The following is a 22,128-nucleotide window of genomic DNA, read 5'->3' on the forward strand; positions in this document are numbered from 1 at the left end:
GGATCACAGATCACTTTAATCCGGATCCAAAGTTCTGAAATCCCACTGGGCTGAAGTGACTCCATGATAGGTCAGCTGAAACCCGTCATTGTTGGACCTCTTTATGTCTTGGAACCTCCTCCACCTCAGATCCCCGCCCCTCCTCAGTCTGCATGAGTGAAACTATGAACAGCACTATGTTCTCGTCTGAAATATTTAGCGTCTGTGTGGAATAATTCATCAGCTGAGCTGCTTGAACAGCGTCAGGAAGCCGCTTCACCTGGGGACCTTTTCAGGACACGGGCCTGCTGTACTCGGTCTAACCATCCCTCAGCTGTTGTCTTCATGTCTGGATCTGCCGGCAGACGCTTGAGAAATCAACGTTTGAGGCCAAGCCTCCAGTCCTCCGAAAGTGTCAAGAAGTGGAGGTGAAGCTCTGGGTGTGAACGGTTCATGTCAAACGTTTTTTCTCTTCGTCTGAAGGCTTACCTTAGTGCAGCGGGACACAGAAAGTCACCTGTGTGGCGGCTCTGGTTTGAGGCGATCTCAGGAGCAGTCTTACAGTCTCTGACACTGAGATGGAGTCATACAGAGCAACAAGCATTCATTCAAAATCTAGACTGTTACAGGAGGCAGGTGGAGGTTTGGAGTATTGATCTCACAGGGAGAAATTCCCCAAATCCCCTTTTAGGGATTGCTTCCCAAGCAGCTGGTCATCTCTGAAGAAGCTCCTGCAGCGTCTCACTGCACCACGTTTACACGTTTTGTCTTTGTGGAGAGTGAAGAGGATCCAGCTGCGTGGAACTATTCCGTTGGAGGAGATTATTCCACTCTGGTTTGTTTTTTCGTATGTCATGTCGGTTTTCCCCTCATTAACTCTCTTCTGTGCTTTCGACTTCCCGTCAGCACCTTTGGTTGGTGCTTTTGGTCTCCGTTCATCTTTTGATCATTTTTTGATCCATTTTCAAACGACTCTGCTGTTTTGAGCCAAAATCAAAATACCTGTGTCGTTTTTTTAGGACAAAGTTTCTGCAGAGCGGCAGGAGTTCATTGGAAATTCACCTCTGAGGGGGTGGGAGCAAGCCCGCACCCCCTTCCCATCACCCATAACTGAGAGCTCTCTGTTTACATGAGAGCAGCAACCCCCTCCCCCCTTTCCCTGTTTCTCCTTTTAAAGAATTAAAAGAATTTTCTACATCACAAATCCGATCTTTCTGAAAATGCATTTTTAAAAACCTTTTCCTGATTTAAAAGGATTTGAATAAAGAATTATTTAGAAATGCAACTTTGAGATCCATCTTCCATCTGTGTTTATCCAATGAATCTTTATTTACAGAGCGTACCAAATGAAAATGGCTGGATGGCTCGGTGCACAGAGAACCCACGGTGTGTATTGAGCTTCATCCAGGGGGGGGGGGGGTCCTTGGACAGGACCCTTCATGCTGACACAACCTTGGTGTTTTCTCCAGGCTGGTGCCCACCTTTGTAGAGGAGCCAGACTTGGGTCTGAAAATGGGTATTTCAAACCAAATTTGATCCTGAAGATTAGGATTTGGTGATCCGGTCTCGCCTTTAATCTGTTTTACAGACCTCTGTCCAGTATTTCAAGACTTTAAATTGAATCCTCGATCATTCTGATCTCGCAAATGAGGAGGATTCTGATCCCAGCTGAGATCAGATTTTAAAATACTTGAGGAGCGAGTTTATTTTAAAAAAACATGGATCATTGTGTGGTTTTTGATAGCCAAAGCAAGGAACCTCTCAAGTAGTTCAAAGTATATGAAGCTTTGGACATAACAGCAGATTTATCAGTTTGTGATAAAAAAAAATCATCTGGCAGACAGAGTGGATTAAAACGTCGGATTTTCGTCCATGTAGTGGGACTTTAAGCCAGTGAGGCTGAAGCCACGCTTTCATCGTACCTAGTCTACGGTGGCCCTGAAGTGCCAATCATATCAACAAATCACTCCACACAAAAACATTTAAAAGATCACGACAAATTGGGAAAAAAAAAAAAATTCAGAAACCAAAATGTAAAAAAAAAGGAAAAAAACATTTTTAGAAAACCAAATTATTTTCCAGAAAACAAAATTAAATGTTAAAAAATGAAAAACATTTTAGAAAACGAAATGAATTGTTAGAAAAACAAAACCCAATGAGAAACTGGAAAAGGTTTGTACTGAGGGACATTGCTGATTGGACGATGACGTATGTCCATTATTAAGTTATTTAGCTTGGACACTGAACTTGATCCAATCAGGATGTCCCTCTACCTTTTCCGGTCTCTCATTGTGTTTTGTTTTTCCAACATTTCATCCTGTTTTCCAATTTTTGTTTTAACATTCCATTTGGTTTTCTGGAAATGTCTTTTTCAGTTTTGGTTTCTAAAATTTAATGCTGATTTTTTACTGTTTTTTAATTGTCGTCGTGACCTTTAGAATGTTTCTGTATCGACTGATTGTGGCACTTCAGGGCCACCGTACTAGTCTGAAGTCGACCCGCAGTGGCGTGAGGCGGACAGGGAATCGAGCACGAGCGCTGCTCTTTTCCTCAGCAGCCTCATGGAGCGGAACAGCGGCAGCAATGAGCACAACAAACCTCCTTCATTTCAAACGTTTCATTATTTTCTCCACATACCTGGAAACAACCTCATAAACCAAAGAGTAAGAAAGAGCATGCTGGGGCATGCAATGATGTCACAACATGATGATGCCACTGGGTGCCGAGTATAAAACATACAGTAGCAGACATTTGTTTTTCATATCATTCATAAACCGGGGCATTCGCGTATCCACTGAGAATAAGAGCGAGGCGCCGTTTCACACCCACCACCTCCACTGAATCAGAAACCGTGGGAGGGGGGGGGGGGGCGACGCGTTAATTGACACCAGACTGAGCAGGCTAAACAAACATGCTAGAAAATAAAGCAATGAATAAATCTTTTCTGGCCCAAAAGGGGCTGGAAACGGTAGAAACCCCACTTTCCCCCCAGGGGACCGGGCTAGGAGAGAGACAAAACAGTGCATGCCATTTTAGGGGGGCAGGGGTGAGAGTGGTCAGTGGGAGGAAGGTTGAGCGATGGCAGGGGGGGGTCAGGAGGATCTCAAAGATAATTGGTCTCCTCCAAGCGAGCCCACAGGGGGGCGCTCTCGTCGGGTCAGGGCTAAATAAGATTTGGGGGGGGGGTGAACAAATACGAGGCACTCTACGCTCTCTCTGTTTCTGCAAAAGGTAACAAACTGGAGTAATAATGACACATAGACCTATATAGTAGATAGTGGTTATAACAGTCTCCAGGCTGTACAAAGGGGGCGGGGCTCTGCTGCTCAGGTGGTTTTCTGCGTGCGGCTTGTGTCTTTTACGTAGAAACGAACCCTTCGTGAGCTCGGCTTTTTCGATTGGACGATCAAACGTAAACGTTGTGGATGGGGGCGGGGGCTGAGCGGTGCTGATCACAGAGGTGAGGCCCTGTTTGAGTGCATACAGATTAAAAAAGGGTGATGTTAAAGGGATAGAAAATGCACCTCTGAAAGCTCAAACAGCTTCATGCAATGTGTGTGTGTGTGTGTGGGGGGGGGGGGGTCATGGAAACACAAAATGATGATGAAGAAGAAGCCCTTTTAAACTGATCTACGGTTGCAGCATAGTTTGTAGCGCATAATGCGAACAGGAAAGGGGGGGTTTGAAGGCTAAGGGGGCGCTGGAATACGTGTGACGGCCAACTTCCTCCCCATGGGGACCTGGCCGGTCGCGCCGCCATCCAGGCTTTCTTAAGAAATGACCAGCACTGCCTGCACAGCTAAACAAAAGCTGCTCTCTTTAACTTTCTCCTGACTCGAGGCATCTTTTCACTCGTGGCTGAGAGCTCAGACAGGTTTGGGACGGGGGTGGGGTGGGGGGGTCTTGCACAAACAAAAACAGGCTTCAACAGAGAAGAAGAGACCGGGAGCGACGGTAGAGCGGCTCTGCGGTGTCCGTCACTCGTGCTGCAGACTCCAGTCCCGCAGGCAGAACGTCCATCCGAGTGCGTCAGAATATAATATACTGTAGTTATCAATATGTTTTAGTAGATCATACTCATGTACGCTTAAATAAAGAAGTGAATGAAAAGAATGGCTACTCCGATGTTGAGTAAGATGACCATAACCACCAGAATAGAGCTGGAGCCCTGAAAGACACGGGAGGACAGAACAAGTGGTTAGTCCAGCATTCCCACAAACATTCATGATACAGACACTGAACATAAACTAAAGTTGACTCCAGCCGGAATTATCTGTAAGGACCGTTTTCAGGTGCACCGAGATGGATTGAAACTGTGTCCAACCAAGTCGGTTAAAACGTGTGGGAGGAGCCACTGCCAAACGTTTGGAGCTTGATCGCTACATGGAGCGGCGTCTGCGTTTATCTCGTTTAGAGATCAGGTTAGCTTATTGTGAAGAATTCTATAAAAGCATCAGTCGTCACGTCTCCATGTCTGGATTCATGACATCGTTCAGAGACTCTCCCACTACAGCGAACTTCACCGTCTACTGCAGGAGCCGCTTTCAGCGCTACTTCCTTCTCTGTGACCCAGTTTGACGACTTGCTGTCCCGCATTATTCCAGGGAGGGAAAAAATAAAATCAGAGGAACGTTTCATTGTCGTCTCCATGCAAATAAGGAAAATAGAAAGTCCGCTGATTGCGTATTGAACCTGTCATGTGTCTAAAGCTGAGGGCCTGATTGGTTGATGCGTCTTCTTCCCCGTAGTTCAGGTTTTCCCATTCTGCACGTGCCGCACTGCGCCGCTGCCAAGTCGACGCGTTCAACACGCCAAACGCGCCGCAGGACCTCAGATCGCGTCTGTACTTTGACTTAACATTGAAGCTGGGCGCCTCTGCCGCACGAATCACTTTCAGTGACATCACAGATTTAGTCTAAACAGCTCAGACAGTTTTTTTTCAACAGGATTTTATGTCATAGAAAACATGAACTATTGTGACTCGTGTGCGGACTCTCTGTCGCACATCTCTGTGTCACTGGAGCAGTATGGAGAGAAAATAGTCTCTATGGATGTGTGTGTGTGTGTGTGTCTAATACTTGATTTTTAACTCATGCAACACATTTTGTGCGTAACTGTGTGTTTGCAGTTGTGTATTTACATGTACAGTTGAATATTAATAATTCACAAAGACAAAATACAATTTACACCCACAACCTGAAATTACAGCAGCTTAAAGCTAGCTATGAATTCAAAATGGCTGCTGTGCACACAAATCAGGCAGAATTCGGACAGCGCCAGGTCCTTCTGCAACCCCAGAATGTGGACCGAGTCCATCGGGCCGATGCAGGGACTGATTGGGGTCCAGAGCTGTGAGAGACAGCAGAGAGTGTTTTAAAAATGTCACTTTTTCATTTTCATTCTCAGAGCATATCTATTTACGAAAGTGGAAAAAACATGTCAAATTGTTACTAGATATTATTTACAATTTAAGTTCAGATGTGTTGGAGATGTGTAAGGAGTCTCACAACCCCTTGTGGACTAGGAGCTCTGATGTGTGTGTCATGTGGTTTTGTATGTGTGTGTGTGTATCAGGCGACTGGTGTGTACTGTTTAAAGATCTGGATGCATAGAAGCGGTTTTGAATGTGTAGTTAGTTTTAAGGACCCACTCCAAAATGGTGTTTTGGTGTTTTTAACATGTTCTCATAGCATTTTTCTCATGGTGGAGAACATTTAAAAAAAAAAATTAAAGATTAAAACTGTGTTTCTGAGGTTTTCTTTATTCAAATCGTGAAAGATCAGAAGCAAACGAAAATCTGCCGTTTGAAAAAACTCGCCGTTCTGACACAGCAACTGAAATGGGGGGGGCCAAAGTCTCCCTGCTCTCCTCCATTCTGATGAAGACAAATAGATCCCTCTATGTCTTTGTTTTCCTCGTCTGAGCTATATCAGGGATACTTCCTGCCGCACTGCAGAAACTATGTCCTAGATGTGTGCTAAAGACGTCAGACTTAAATTTAAAAGACTACTGGGAAGACTTTGAAAACAGATGGAAGGATGACTGGAGTGGGACTCTGAGCTGGTGTAACGTAAAGTTGTGCGTGTGTAAACTTTATTTCATAGTAGTAGGTTTTTATTTTCGAGTTTGCATGTCCATACACCAATGGTGTGTACTTTTTTGGCGTCCTCAAAGGCCCAAAGCTTTTTGCAGTCACAGTCCCATTCACACACTGGTGGCGGCTCTGCCGCCGAACACTGGCGCCAACCTTCCACCAGAGCCGTGGTTGGGTTCAGTGTCTTGCCCAAGGACACTTCGGCAAATGGGTGTCCAAGTCGGGAAACGAATCTGAATTTTCCGATCAGAGGTCGACCCCCCTACAACTGCACCATGGCCGCCAAAATAATACACAGTTGCAAGTTAATTCATAAAATGTATTGTATGAGTTACAAATATTACGCACACAAATAAAATGATTATTTTATATTTTCTCTCCATAGTGGAGCCACCTCTGGGTTTGAGCATATTTGAGTTAGTAAACTTTGGCTGGTCACTGGGAAACTACAGCAGAGATTATCAGGGAAACAGGTAGGAAGGTGCTAGGTGTGTCATCTGGAAAGAGGAAAGACGGTAAAGAGACTTGGTGGTGGAATGAGGAAGTACAGGAATGCGTCCAGAGGAAGAGGTTGGCTAAAAGGAAGTGGGATGTAGAAAGGACTGAGGAAGGTAGACAGGAGTACAAGGAAGCACAGCGTAGAGTGAAGAGAGAGGTGGCAAAGGCCAAACAGAAAGCTTACGATGAGCTATATGACAGGTTAGACACAAAGGAAGGAGAGAAGGACTTGTACAGGCTAGCCAGACAGAGAGACAGAGATGGGAAGGACGTGCAACAGATAAGGGTGATTAAGGACAGAGATGGAAAGTTGCTAACAACCCAAGAGAGTGTACAGAAAAGATGGAAGGAGTATTTTGAGGAGCTGATGAACGAGAAAAATGACAGGGAAAGAAGGGAGGAAGATGTGGTTGTTGTGGAGCAGGAAGTAGCAGAGATTGGAAAGGATGAGGTTAGGAAGGCTCTGAAAAGGATGAAGAGCGGAAAGGCCGTTGGTCCTGATGACGTACCTGTGGAGGTATGGAAGTGCTTAGGAGAGACAGCAGTGGAATTTCTAACGAGGTTGTTCAATAGGATTTTAGAGAGTGAGAAGATGCCTGAGGAATGGAGGAGAAGCGTTCTGGTCCCGATCTTTAAGAACAAGGGTGACACGCAGAACTGCAGCAACTATAGAGGAATAAAGTTGATGAGCCACACAATGAAGCTGTGGGAAAGAGTAGTGGAAGCCAGGCTTAGGAAGAAGGTGGAGATTTGTGAGCAGCAGTATGGTTTCATGCCCCGTAAGAGCACCACTGATGCCATTTTTGCTTTGAGAGTGTTGATGGAAAAGTACAGAGAAGGTCAGAAGGAGCTGCATTGTGTGTTCGTAGATTTAGAGAAGGCGTATGACGGGGTGCCGAGGGAGGAGCTGTGGTACTGTATGAGGTCGTCTGGAGTGGCAGAGAAGTATGTCAGAGTAGTTCAGGACATGTATGAGAGAAGTATGACGGTGGTGAGATGTGCTGTAGGTCAGACAGAGGAGTTCAAGGTGGAGGTGGGACTACACCAAGGATCAGCTTTGAGTCCTTTTTTGTTTGCTATGCTGATGGACAGGCTGACAGACGAGGTAAGACAGGAATCTCCCTGGACAATGATGTTTGCGGATGACATCGTAATTTGCAGTGAGAGTAGAGAGCAGGTGGAGGAACAGCTAGAGAGGTGGAGGTTTGCTCTGGAAAGAAGAGGCATGAAGGTCAGTCGTAGTAAGACAGAATACATGTGTCTGAACGAGAGGGATCAAGGTAGAAGCGTTAGGTTACAGGGGGCTGAGGTGAAGAAGGTGCAGGAGTTTAAGTACTTGGGGTCAACAGTTCAGTGTGATGGGGATTGTGGAAAAGAGGTGAAGAGGCGAGTGCAGGCAGGTTGGAGCGGTTGGAGGAAAGTGTCAGGAGTGTTGTGTGACAGAAGAGTGCCAGCAAGACTCAAAGGAAAGGTGTACAAGACAGTGGTGAGACCAGCTCTGCTCTATGGGTTAGAGACGGTAGCAGTGAGACAGAGACAAGAGGCTGAGATGGAGGTAGCGGAGATGAAGATGTTGAGGTTCTCCTTAGGAGTGACCAGGTTAGACAGGATAAGGAACGAGTACATCAGAGGGACGGCTCATGTTGCCTGTGTTAGCGACAAAGTCAGAGAAGCCAGACTGAGATGGTTTGGACATGTTCAGAGGAGGGATAGTGGATATATTGGTAGAAGGATGTTGGAGATGGAGCTGCCTGGCAGGAGGGCAAGAGGACGGCCAAAGAGGAGATACATGGATGTCTTAACAGAGGACATGAAGTTGGCTAATGTTAGGGTAGAAGATGTCCATGATAGAGTGAGGTGGAAAAGGATGATTCGCTGTGGCGACCCCTGATGGGAAAAGCCGAAAGAGAAAGAAGAAACTTTGGCTGGTCACTGTCGAGTTTGCTGCCTCTTAAAAATCAAACTAAAATCAATATTAATGTATATAATCAATATTAAAGGGGCCTATGTCATGCAAAAGCAACTTTTTGAGATTTTAAGTGTATTATATCACAAAAAACAACCCCTAAGTGGTATTTCGATCCGTTCACGCATTCCTGAGTATTCCTTTAAAAACCTGATCTCTGAGCACCAGCCCCTCCCAATCTACGAAAACGAGTGGGTCCTCACATTGTGACATCACAAAGTGAGGAACCGCCCCTCCATGAAGTGTCTGCGCATCCAGTACCGCCCCCAGGCTAACAGACACGCCCACTTTCTACACTGAGCTGGCAGTGATCAGCAAAAGGCTTTCATTGGACAATATTCATATCCATCTTTGCAAAAGTTGGGATGTTGTTTTATTTTTGTGGGTGAAGTGACTAGGTTGACGTCAGGAAATGGAGCAAAAGGCGGAGCCTCAGAGAACGAATCGTCTTACTTCCGAATAGGAAAATGAACTGTGAAAATAACTCCTATTGAATTAAACAATCATTTTTTAGTGTGCCATAGGTAATATATCATTATATAGATGGGTATAGTTAGCTGCACAGGTACAGTGGTTAGCGCTCTTGCCTCACAGCAAGATGGCCCCCGGTTCATAGTAGTAAACAGAACATCGATGGGGGACCTTCCTGTGTGGAGTTTGCATGTTCCCCCTGTGCATGCGTGGGTTTTCTCCGGGGTCTCCAGCTTCCTCCCACCGTCCAAAAACATGCTTCATAGGTTGACTGGTCACTCTAAATGGTCCCTAGCTGTAAATGTGAGTGTGATAATGTGTGATATGTGGCCCTGCGACAGACTGGCGACCTGTCCAGGGTGTCCCCTGCCTTCGCCCACAAGTGGCTGGGATAGGCTCCAGCAGCCCTGTGACCCCGATAGGGAAAAACGGAAGCAGAAGAAGTTGAATAGTTAGCTCTGAAAGGCTTAACAAAAGCATGATATAGGCCCATGAACTCCAGGTTGTGACAGTCATAGCACCATTGAATCTATGAGGTGGTTTCCGTCTGTACTGCTACCTTATGGGGTAATAACTTGGAGCTGTTTGGGTCAATCCATTGCCATTTGGGGGTGTTTAGGATTTTTTCTTAAAAAATGAAGAGATAAGGGCATAAAGAGTGTTTTTCCAAATCTACGTCATGTTTACACTGCTAACGATCACCATGTAGGAAACGTCTGACCGACTTGTCTGCCCCGGGACTCCCAGGGGTTTCATTCTACGTAAAACCTTCAAACTGCAGGTGTTCTGATGCAGACTGTGCTGTTTGGACTCACTGAGTTTGGTTTGAGGGTGAGATGCTCGCTGTCCTGCTCCAGAATGATGAGCTGGGACTTCTGGGGCGGGGAGAGGGTGAGGTCCCTGTGCAGTGGCCACTCCTCTAGCTCCGCCCCCACATTCAGGTTGTCCAGCATCTGTACAGAGTCCGCTGATTCTTCCCGAACTGGCCGAAAACCTCGGGATCGCAGTTTGTTGTTTTGGGGCGCCGGTTCAGACTCTGCACCATGAAGCCGCATGTCCACCGTGTAGTCATTCATTTGCTCCTCGTCGTGCTCTGTGAGGCGAGAGTGGGCGGGGCTCCACCTGAGGGTGCTCTCAGCAGACCACTCCTTCCTGAGGCTGTCCAGCCTTTGGTCAGTGGCGGCATGCTCACCCAGCCTGTGGTTGGGGGGGTTGTGCTGCTTTGGATAGTGGTTGGAGGAGACATGCGGCCGGGGGCTGTATTTGGAAGAAACGTGGTCCTTTGCATCATGATTGGAGGAGATGTAGTCCTCACACTTGTGATTGTGAGAGGCACGCTCCAACGTCTGGTGGTTAGAAATGTTGTGTTCCAAGGCCTTGTGATTGGATGAGATGTGCGCCTGCGGCTTGTAGCTGGAGTAGGCGGGCTCACAAGCCCTGTGATTGGTGGAGGAATGATCTTGTGGCTTGTGATTGGACGAGGAGTGCTCCCTGAACTTGTGGTTGGAGGCCACATGCTTGGACGGCTTCTGGTCAGACAGGGGGTGGTCCCACGCTCTGTGGGAGGAGCTGTGCTCTCGAGACCTGTGATTGGACGAGGACCTCTCCACCGGTTTGTGGTTTGGGACTGGAGCTTGCTCATACCCGTTGATTTGCCCCTCCTGCTCTTCAAGGAGGGAGGGGGTGGTGGACCGGCTGCTGCCCCCACGCTCCAAAAATGCCTCATCAGTCCAGTTATTAGCCCCGCCCCTGGACAGATTGACCCCCCGCCCCTCTATCAACACCTGGATCTCAGCCCCGCCCTGATCGTCCACAGCACTCTGCCGCGTGAAGCAGGCGTTCCTGGGGCGGTGGGTGTGTTTGTGTGGACCGGGGGGAGGCGGGGTGGGGACACTCAGCACAGGACTGAGATCAGGTGTTATTACAGGCGGCGTGGTGTCGGGCGTGCACAGTTCTGGACTGTCTGTTCCCGTTGAGATGGCCTCGTGGTCCCTGTTCCGGGGCTCCTGGTGTTTTGGGCCTTGACACTCCAGTCCTGAAAAAGAAAGAGCAGCAGTGACAGCATTGGGGGGAGGGAAGGGGGGGGGGGGATTCCCAGTTACCTTGACCCTTCAGCACTGGAGCTTTAGGCTATGTCCGGATTCCCACCCTAACCCCTACAAGGCGCACTATAGAGGACATTCGCCATTTTGTAGTGCTGTTTGAATCTACATTTCCAGAATTCAGTGCCCTGGAAATTTCCCAGAAGTCTGCGAAAAACCAGTGTGCAACAGGGCTCACTAGATCAGCTAATATGGACCACAATGCATTGCGTCTGAACAATTTTTGCCCAAAAATTGCATTTAAATGTAGTTTTTTTAATACGTTTTTATCTTTAGAAGACAGTAGATGAATAAATATTCATCACAAAATGCTCATATCAATTAGATTTTAACTTCATGACATCAATGACGTTATATCTTTAGTAAGCATGGTGTATGAACTGCTTTTAAAATTCACAGCACTACACAGTCCCACACTATCTAGTTTTTTAGTAGTTGGGGGTTAGGGTGGGAATTCGGACACAGGCACTGTTCCACATTCGTTGGACTACCATAACTCTTTCAATGAAAGACAGATTCTTAAGCAGAGAAAACCAGCTTTGCGCTGATAAGCAGCACATTACGTCAGCAAAGCCAACATGTGATATATCTCCTCATCAGAATCTGTTGGAATTACGTCAATTGCGTGAATGGTTGAAGACCTACAGTAGTTCAAAGAGCGTGGATGGTCGTTTAAGACCTTAGTTCCATCTGGCCTTACATGGAGATACAGGCTGTCTGCAGGCAAAAAATGGTCATACCTGTACGGGACACGCAGGTGACCAGTAGGAAAAATTGAGGTCAGAGATCACTCAGTGAACACACAGGTGCACCTGCGTATCACGTGCACATCCTGGGCGGAGCTAGTACTCGCACCTCACCAACAGCTAGGGAATGGTTTATACGACAGCATCATAAGTGCGTGTAACTTCCATTAGCTTTCTGAATACATGGTACGTTCCATTTTCATGCTGTCCCGTGTAGGGATGCAGCAGTTCACTCTCTGCACGATTGGGTTTAACGGTATGACACATGGTTCTGTTTCACACGGAGAACTGCGGCCGTCTCGTCCCCTGAGGTGGCGGTACGAGCCTCAAGACAAAGCGCTGCTGTCCTTTTAGATGCAGCCGCTGCTCTGTACCAGCGTACGGGTGCTGAGTGTCGTCTCTGGTGTGACAGGGTTAAGCATGGAGGGAAACAGGAACTCCACACTCATGAATAACAGCAGCAGGGAGTTATCCAGGGAGTTTAAGAGTGTGAGAAAGAGTCAGGCGGCTGTGATGATAGTGGGATAAGTGGAGAGAGGAAGGCTGATGTTAAGATACAGAAAAGTTTGGTTAAGCTTGATTAAAAAAAGAGATAAAATGTGATGAGAGTGAGACTAAAATGAAGGGATAAACGGTGACAAAGTGATGAAAAGTAAGATTAGAAAGAATTTAAAGTGGGAGTTAGAGCGAAATGATGACGTTTATTAAAGCACAGGACAAAAGAGTGGAGAGTTGGAACATGAAACATTGCGATTTAAGGAGTGATGGGATGAAAAAGTCAGGCGAGATGAAGATGAAGACTTCTTGAAGCTGCGTGGACCTCCATGTCCTGCTGCCGTTCCTTACCGTTGCCATAGATGTGGAAGGAGGGGGAGAGCTCTTTGGCGATGATTCGGGCTTGCTGACATTCTTCTGCTGCTTTCTGCGCCACCCCTTCCGCCGCCTCGGCCTTGGCTCGGGCGTGGCTCATCCTGAACGACACAGATGTGTTTTCACTCCTTCCAGAGCTGTGGTTTATTATGTTTGCACAAAAATGTTTCTACCTTTTGCTACGTTCACGCCGTCCTCGACAACGCGCGTTCAAGCGCCCACTATGTGGATGTAAACGCGTCTCAGGCTTCTGGCTCTAAAGCTTTTGGGTTCACACATAGTTTCTACGACTTTTTAGGCTCTACGTACAAAACGCGCAGCAACTTAAAACAAATGTAACCAATCAGGAACTCCTATCTGGTAGTAACGTATGGATGGCGTCCCTTTGAATTCACAAAAGAAGCAACCGTTTGAAAATGAATCATGGAGGGTTTTTCCCCGGCAGAACTCTGTGACATTTCATATATCGGAACAGAGCTGTGAAAGAAATTCTGGAGCAAGACTCACGGGATTTGCACCACTTGACATTTAGCACCGAGACTATTCCAACTGTAGGTGGCGGACATGAGCTAGTCAACAGTAGAAAAAGAAGAAGAAGAAGAAGTCCCTCCCTGCTTCTCCAGTGTGAACACTGTGGGCTGAATTCCCCTTCATGAACGCACATTCAGTGTGTTTGTGATTGTGCGTCACATTCCTGGTGTTCCTGTAGCTTCATAAAACACGATGAAGCTACAACAATACAGAAAAGATTTTTTCCTTCCAACAACAAACATTTAGAATCATCCAAAATACAAACAGATCAGATGAATGTGGCTTCAACTAGATTTAGGGAAACTGAAAAGTTTGATTTGACTCATAACATCTAATTGATCCTATAATGTTGAATTACTTTGAGATGTTCATGGTCAAGAAAAAATGTTATGTTGAAGCACTTGGAATAGAATAAAGTACCTTTAGGCTTTAAATTCTTTCTTTTTTTGATAATATGTTCCTAATGTTTGCACTTAGCAGAGCAAACTACCGAAATATGAATGTTTATAGTTAATTTCTTAAATAGTTTCATTAGGTGGAAAAGGGAAAAACAAATTTTTATTCTAATTTTCTTTTACTTGTCTAACTTTTCGTGGGTTTATTGACTTGAGCCGATTTTTTGGTGTGTTTGTGACAAACAGAAATGTGTCTAACTGAGGGAGGGGGCTGTGCCCCCGGCCGGCTCCTCACCGGGACAGGGCGATCTCTGCTTTCTGCTTGGCGGTGTCTGCAGCCTTCTCGGCGGCCTCCACCGCCCGCTCCACCTTCTCCCGGATCTTGCTGGCCCTCAGCGGGATCAGGTTTTTGCGCTTCCCGCTCACCAGCACGTTCTGCTTGTACTTGCCCTCCTCCTTGGTGCCATCCGGAAAGGTGGTGCAGCCGTAGCCGTGCCTCTTGTTTGCTGCCCACTCACCTGCGTAGTGCAGGCCATCTGAGCGCCGGCTCACCCCCCAGCCTGCCCTCTGGTCGCTCCGCCACTCCCCGGCGTACATCTCGGTGACTGTGGCGTCCACGGCCGAGCCCTGCTCACTCTCGCCGACGCCCTCAGAGGCGGCGGAGCTGACGGTGCTCATGCCCGCCTCGCTGCAGAAGGAGCTCTGCTTGCTGAGCTGGCTGGCCAGGGAGCTCTTGGACTCAGAGCGCCGGAGCTTCAGGCCGCTGAGGATGGACTGACGGAAACGGCCCTTCCTCTTCCTCTGCCGCTCCGCTTCGCTTGGAGCCATCAGAGCGAAACCACCGCGGCCCACTGGGCTCCCAGCAAGACCCGCCACCATCCCGTCTGAGGGCGTGGTGGGGCCGCTGTCCTCCAGGGCCGCCGGGGGCCCGTGGCTGTGGTCAGAGCGGAGAGAGTTTATGGACGTTCGCAGGGGAAAGAGGATGACCGCCGCCATGCCGTACGGGACACTCTGACGCACGCCGTAACCGTGACGCATCCCGGCCAACCACTGGCCCTGGTACGTTCCTGCAGAGGAAACACAAGAGTCCACCTTTAACCCGTCATCTTCAACACTTCAGTGGTCCTCAGACCCGATTTAGGACCCGGCCTGCACCAGTTCAGTCTTTGCATTAGTCATTTATCGTCCAGCCGGAGCATCCCTGGTCCTCGAGATCTACCGTCCGGCCGGTTTTCCGGTTCTCTCTGCTGATCTGCTGACTCAGCTGTCTGCTCGACTGAACACACGTGATCCAGGTAATCAGCAGCAGCAGGGAATGCAGGCGAAACAGGCAGATCTTGGTGGAATGGGCGGTAAATTCTGTCAGGAATGAAGCGTGCTGCTGTCCCACCTGCAGATGACCGCCCCCACTAGAAATAAGTAAAACCTTTCTGCTAATATTCAAACATTTTGCACCAGCCGTCTCATACTTGGGAAGCAACAAAACGAAAAAAGAAAAGGGTTATTATAAAAAAACCGACCTAAACCAAAAGCAAGGAGAACAGCAGACAGTGTGACTGACAGATAAATGCTGGTGCTTTGACTGAAAGGACCAAAGAAATTTGTTTTTTCTGTGCAAGAATGTGATAAATTACATGAGAGTTTGTTGATTTATTTACCGGTAGTTGGTTACAGAAAAAAGAAATTACTTCAGAATCAGCTTTTTTCGTTTTTTCACTGACATTTTTTCAACCATGACTGAATGTCATAAAGCTTTGATTAAATGGTTTCTGTCTGAAATTCCTTTCCCCTCAAACATTCCAGTTTCAAACCAAAAAAACACGTTGGTTTTAAGAGCGTCTTTCTACTTTTGAATGTCGGCCACAGTTTCTTCTCTCTGCGGTTTTCGGTGTTTCTGTTTCTAAAACCATTCCAGATGTGACACTGTTGTCACAGCAGACATCCAGGTACAATGATGCTTGTCCATCATTTCAACTGAAAGCCATTTGACATGAAGTGATACTGGATATCGTCGTCCAATCAGAGATGTCCCATGGTACCGGCCGTCACTGGTTTGTTTTTCTAACATTTGTTTTAGTTTTCTGCAAATTCAATTGTTTTCTGAAAGGTTTTTTACATTTTGGTTACTGAAATTGAATTTGTTTTCTAAAATGAAATGCAGCTATTAAAGATTTGTTTTGCTTTATTAATTGTTATTTTTATCTTTAAAATGCTGTTATTTTTGTTGTCATTTGCACTTCAGGGCCGTAGTTCTAGTAAAGTACAGCAAAGACAACCTGTACTTGAATGTGTTTACTCTGTTACTGGCCAGACCTGGTTACTCTTCTGCTGACAACATACAGGTATCTGAATTTCAGGCGAACCTGTGGCTCAGAACCGTCCGACCCTCAGCTGGTCTAAAGTCTGGAGACGTGTGGAAGTTTCCTTCACGAGAGGAGAACGCGGATGCAGAGAGTATCTGAGGACGTTCAGCCGTCTGTCTGTTGTGTTCCTCGCCGGTGTCCCTAAAATCCCACGGTCACTCGGCGTCTGCTTGTTGCCGTGATTTTACGCTGCCAGAGTAAATAAAAGAAACAAGCAACATGAACCCGGAATGACAGCAGAGTTTGGCACATATGTGGATTGTGAAATCAGGCCAAGACTCGTTCCTCCTGAGCTGTCTGAGACTTGGCAGATGAGGTGTGTGTGTGTGTGTGTGTGTGTGTGAGTGATCGTTGGGGGGGGGGGGGGGGTATTTCCCTCGTGTCTGCTTTTCCTCCACTCTACCTTCAGCGTCATGTCCAGCCCCCCTGCAGGAGTACTTCCAGGGCACAGGAGGTCCAGAATGACACTGGAGCTGTCTGTGGTGCTGAAACGCCTGTCCATCATCTGGAGCGTGTTCATGTTTTCTGTCCCTGCAGGTTACCAGACAGTGGGGGCTGCCTTTTGACATCAGGGCTTCTTAATCTAAATGGTAGCCTCACATGAACCTATTTGAACGTCAGAACAGGACTAGCATTCCAGATTCTTCAAAACTGACCAAACTAATGAGCTCCACACTGTGATAGGTGAACTCTGCCAACATGGATGAAGAAGATCTAATCTTCTTCAGTTGCAGATGTCCAGTGTTGTTGCCATTTTATGAATTTTAACTGTTTTTCAAACTGAGAAACCGCTGAACTACAGTGGAATCATTCTGGGGGGAGCCCAAACAGCCTCTGAGACAAATGTCAGTCAGGCTGTAGACGACATCACATCACGGAGTCAGCACCTATTAAGGTGCTAAACCTCGTCAACAGTGACTCAGCAAAAACAACAGTTTCAGTGCTGCTTGACCCGAATGCACCTCTGATGATGTGAACCATGAAACCTTTCTTACAGGCTGGCAAAGTGGTTGGTTTTTTCAGATGCAGTCCAGAGTTGGGCCAGATTTTATTTTGAAGGGTGGATTATGTTGTTTCCATGGTGATCATAAGTCAGGGAGCGTCTCCGTGTCATGTGGAGGGCTTCAGAGTTTGATTTCCTACTGTTCAGCTGTTCATGCTCCCTCCGGGTCAGATCAAGAACAACAGTAACGTTTCAGTCCACAGCTATGCAGACGACACTCAACTTTTTGGACACCAAACCACAACGGACCGTCAGACTCCCTCTGCTGCTGCTCAGAGCAGCTGAACCTCTGGATGCAGTCAAACTTCCTTCTAGAAGAATGAAGACCAAAAGTCAGGTTCTGAACGCTGCTGGCAGAGTTTGGACCAGAACCAGGAGAACAGACCACTTCACTCCTGTTCTCAGTTCCTCCCACTGGAAACCAGTTAGACACAGAACTGGTTTACAAGCTGCTGCTGGTTTATAAATCTCTGGGGGGGTCATGAACCCATCAGGTCGGACTTTTGCTTTTAGCTATAGAACCTCGGGTCAGAACCATTTCAATTTACCTAACTTTCTCAGGTTTGAACCGAAACAGAAATGTTTTCTGAAGTCTTAGACCTGCGGTTTCGGATCAACGACAACAGACGTCCGCCCATCGTGCTCTGCAGTAAGCACTGCCTTAAAATGTCCTAAAACTTAATTTGACATGAAATCCCTGGAAAAGAGAGAGCTGACCATGGCCCCAAAAGAAATACCATGTGAAGGATGACAAGGAGTACATCAAAAAAAGCGCTTGAGACGAGACAACAGGAGCAATAAACTGGAGAAAAAGGTGGATGATTGGAACAACATTCCAAGAAAAAGAACGGGACTATTACTGGATTACAGATCAAACTTCGTTCAAAGGCTAATGCAGCTGAAGCTAACAGGGAAAACGCTAACAATGGGATCTCTGCGGAGCAACAGGTTGAGGCTTTTCCCAAGTGTAATGAGGAAATTCAGAAAAAGACAATAATGCCTGCCTGCTCAACCAAACGGTAGAGCACATTTAGAAAACGTATTAAATCATCGATTGTGTGTATTACTCCCCGAGGCCAGAAGCAGCAGAAACATTTTTGTATTGAGGGTCTTAGTGGGGCAGGTGAAGGTTTAGTCTGTGGGGATTTTTGCTGGTGAGTGTAGGACAGGAGGATGATGGAAAACACGTGGCTGTGTACTGTAGGAAACGTGCACGCGTGTCCTTCTCTGTGAAACGGTGAGTGTGGAAGCATCTGCACTGGACCCGGACAGAACTGAATGTTAGCAAAAGTCCAAATCCCCTCCTCCATGATTGACAGCAGAGAGAGCCAATGAGAGAGCAGAGGAGCCTCACAGCGGTCCCCAGTGAGCATCTGACCCGCTGTCTCCCGTCACCATGGAGACGGCGCATCACAGAGGATGTGATGCAGGGGGCTGTTGATGTGTGTGTGTTGTTGCAGGGATCTGGCGTGCACGTGTCTGCGTTGTTTTGCTGTTTCCTGTGTTCACGTCTTTTTAAAGTTCTGCTGCCTTTTAACGCTCTCCCTCGCTCTGCTTCCGTCCCAGACTCTCATTTTTAGGACGATTGATTCCTTTCAGAATCAGTCTGGGTTTTCTGGTCGACATCGAGGCGGAACCCTGGATCCAGCTGCTGTGAGAACTGCAAATCTGGGAATTTCTGTGTTGCATCCAAACACGCTGTGGGGCCTTGCTGAGGCCCCCTGACTCGTGGGCCCCCGGAGCCTCCTCTGTGATCTATTTGTGTGTGGACGTGACCTACATGTTATTTATGTAGCCGGCTGTGGAGATGTGTTACGTGCTTTTAGAGCAGGAAGGAACGGTAAGCAAGTTGCTCCACTTTGGAGCAGTTTGTTAAATAGTTCGGTTCATTTCGAGGGTGTCGAAATGCCCCCCCCCCCCCCCACACACACACACACGTGTCTCTGGATGCCCCCTTACCTCCGTCAGAGTAGGTCTCTGTTCCGTATCCGTCCTGCAGGCCGTTGCTCCACGTCCCTTCGTAGCGGGCGCCGCTGGCCCTGCTCTCCAGCTGCCCGTAGCGGCCCTTGAAGCCCTGCGTCCACTCCCCCCTGTACTCCCAGCGGCCCTTGCTCTCCACCCCGATGCCATGCCTCTTGCCCTGTGCCCAGGTGCCCTGGTAGCTGTTCCCGCTGGGCCACGTATAGATGCCCAGGACCTCGAAGCCGTGGCTCCAGGCACCGGCATACTCCCCCTGACCCTGGGGGCCCGTGCAGACCCCTCGGCCGTGGGCTTTCCCCTGCTCCCACTCCCCGCAGTACGACCCCCCGTCATCAAAGTCAAACCTGCCTCCAGTGGACATGCATGAAACAGGTTTAGGCAAATCCTTAGAAAGTCAGAAAACAGAAAAGCTCCGGCGTGCTTCACTGAGAGGGAGGGAGAAGGGGGGAGGCCTCAGGTAACATGGAGGTGCGGGGCCTTGGCGCTCCTTCTCCCTTCAATTTAGGACGTGAAAGGCCGGCTGCGGCTCTGATCAGCAGCAGGTCGGGACCTGAGGAGCATCGCCTCCCGATGCAGGACCAATCCCAGCTTCAGCAACGATTCTGCATCCACAAACACAGCTGCTGTGAGCGCTGCTCCCCGCGGGCTCCTGGGCTCGCAGCGCCTCTCATCCTCCTCCTCCACCTCCTCCTGCACCTCCCTGCTCGACGCAACCACAGGCCCGTCTCTTTGGGCGCGAGCCGGTGGGTCCAGACGCGCGAGGCCTCACGGAGCTGCAGCAGACGTTACAGCATCCCTGGCGCACCGTCCGAGCCGGATGCCGCTGCGCTGGAGCGCCGTTCAAAGGAACAGCCAAACACGCAGCTCCTCTGCAAAGCGTGGCCTGAAAACGAGCGATCCGGGCTCAGACGCACAAACACACATCCCAGCTCCACAGTGAAGATCGCTCCGACTCTCTGCCCCCTCCCTGCTCGGCTGTGGTCTAAAGATGAGCGGCAGCGATGAAGGTGCTGAGGCAGAAATCACTCCTCTTCATCGCGCCCAAAGGTGGAGAAAATTCCATCAAGTTTCCTGTTCTTCCCCATTTTCCATCCTCTCTGTCTCTTCCCTGTAAAAACTGCTCATTACAGGACTGTTCCACCCCAGCCAGAACCCCTCCCCCACGCACGCACGCACGCACGCACGCACACACACACACACCTTCTGGGGGCTCTTAAAGAGATAGAAACGGAGGGATGGGGCAAAGAGCTGCATGTGCGGCGCTCGCCGCTCTTCCTCCGGGGATACAGGCTGCTCTCCTAATTATCCAGCCTCGTTTCACTCCCTGCCTCTCACACTCCTCCTCCTCCTCCTCCTCCTCTTCATCCTCCCCCTGGACTCTAATCTGGTCATTCAGCAATCTGCCTGCCTGGTAACCGGCAGTTTGTTCCCTCATTGATTCCTCCCACAGATAGTTGCTGCAGCCTTTTTTTCCCCCCACATACACCACAAACAAAAAGAGAAAAGTTGGTCCGATTCCTGCGATTATCACGACCCCGATGCAGGGGAGCACATGAAAGAGACGGATAGTTCCGTGTTATGAAACCAATCGTCACTGATGCATTCTGGGTACATGTAAACCATTTGATCTGACCGCTTTGCTGAAAGACCCGGAAAGGATTTTTCCATCTTCAGTCAAACAAAGAATCAGAAAAACTGCGTCAGATCCCGTTTTCTGTCTGATAGGAGACCAACCTGCTGCTGGACCTACAGCTTTCAGCGCCACACTCTGATTGGTCAGTTTCATCCATTGACTGTACTTGAGAACTGGACTGAGGGACATCACCCATAGAAATGGTTCACTTCCAGTTTCAACCAAATTAAGTCAATTCAGTTGCCATTTATTTTTATTCGGACACCGTCATGTTGGAGCCAGGAATCGTCAGTATGCAGTGATTGGTCCAAACCAATGTTTCTATGGCAACCACTCTTGCCAATCACCTTGTTGGAAGTCCATCAGCGGGTGTCAGTCAAACCTTTTGAACATTGGACCACTCTATTGAGGCACCTGATTGGTCAGTTTATAACAAGAACAATTTCAGAAAAAATATGAAACTCATCAAGAACATGTTTAAAAAAAGGTATCAGAGCAAGAACGGTTCTTCTGACGGATAGAATGAGTGAGTAACAGCTGTTTATGTCTCTATAGAAGTCTATGGGATTTTGGCTTCTTAGAGCCAGCAGGTACTTCCTCTTTGGAACGCCAGGGGGAGGAGTCACTCAGTCCAGTTCTAATATACATTGAATGGTTTCGCCTACAATCATTAGCCAACTCAAATGAACCAAAAGACACTTTGATTTTAGGAATGTTCTGTCTGCTGTTGTCATGGCGCCTTCCACACTAAATGGCTGCAGAAACCAACACCAGATCACGACTTCAGTTTGTTGTTCATGAAGGCGGCGTTTCACTTTTGTTTGGAAATAGATATAGAGAACATAGAGATAATTACTTGATGAATCTTAGTATACCGGTCAATCTTGAGTTCCAATACTCAACTATGGTCATGAGCTATGGGTCATGACCGAAAGAACGAGGTCCTGAATACAAGCGGCTGAAATGAGCTTCCTCCGTTGGGGGGCTGGACGCTCCCTTAGAGATAGGGGGTGGAGCTCGGTCACCCGCGGAGAACTCGGAGTAGAACCGCTTTTCCTCCACAACGAAAGGAGCCAGTTGAGGTGGCTCGGGCATCTAGTTCGGATGCCTCCTGGACGCCTGTTTCTTTCATGTCCTACTGGACGGAGGCCCCGGGGAAGACCCAGGTCACGCTGGAGAGACTACGTCTGTCAGCTGGACTGGGAACGCCTCGGGGTCCCCCCAGAGGAACTGGAGGAAGTGGCTGGGGTGAGGGAAGTCTGGGCATCTCTGCTTTATTAACCCTTGTGCTATCTTCGATGACCCCCCCCCCCCTTACATTGACGTGTTCTCCCTACCATGATAAAGGTGGAAAGATTTCATGTAATCCATGGACACCAGTGAAGATCACAAATCATTGAAGAAAAAAGGTTCAGAGCACTGTCTAGTGGGTCTAGATGACCCAACTCCCAATGTTAAAGTGCCTAGGATAGCACAAGGGTTAAACTGCTGCCCCCG

General features: G+C 48.1%; 2 protein-coding genes across 2 annotated transcripts in view; one reads left to right on the top strand and one right to left on the bottom strand.

Moving 5' to 3' along the window:
- The first annotated feature begins 1,316 nt into the window (after positions 1–1,316).
- The window catches only part of sirt3 (sirtuin 3), a 38,081-nt gene continuing 17,269 nt past the window's right edge, over positions 1,317–22,128 (top strand). Inside the window, exon 1 of the mRNA XM_078944971.1 lies at positions 1,317–1,365. Within this exon, the coding sequence (XP_078801097.1) occupies positions 1,326–1,365 (40 nt within the window). The 5' untranslated portion in view covers positions 1,317–1,325. The remainder of the gene's footprint in view (positions 1,366–22,128) is intronic.
- Positions 2,582–20,418, bottom strand: jph3a (junctophilin 3a). Its single transcript, XM_023951737.2, has 5 exons — positions 18,978–20,418; positions 13,948–14,719; positions 12,703–12,827; positions 9,824–11,043; positions 2,582–4,147 (listed from the first exon to the last, which is right to left on the bottom strand). Exons 1-5 carry the CDS (start codon positions 19,357–19,359, stop codon positions 4,067–4,069), a joined length of 2,580 nt encoding a protein of 859 aa, XP_023807505.1. The 5' UTR covers positions 19,360–20,418; the 3' UTR covers positions 2,582–4,066.

The sequence above is a fragment of the Oryzias latipes genome, chromosome 3 (genome assembly GCF_053564925.1).
Source record: "Oryzias latipes strain Hd-rR chromosome 3, Olatipes_Hd-rR_3.1".
In the NCBI taxonomy this organism is placed as follows: domain Eukaryota; kingdom Metazoa; phylum Chordata; class Actinopteri; order Beloniformes; family Adrianichthyidae; genus Oryzias; species Oryzias latipes.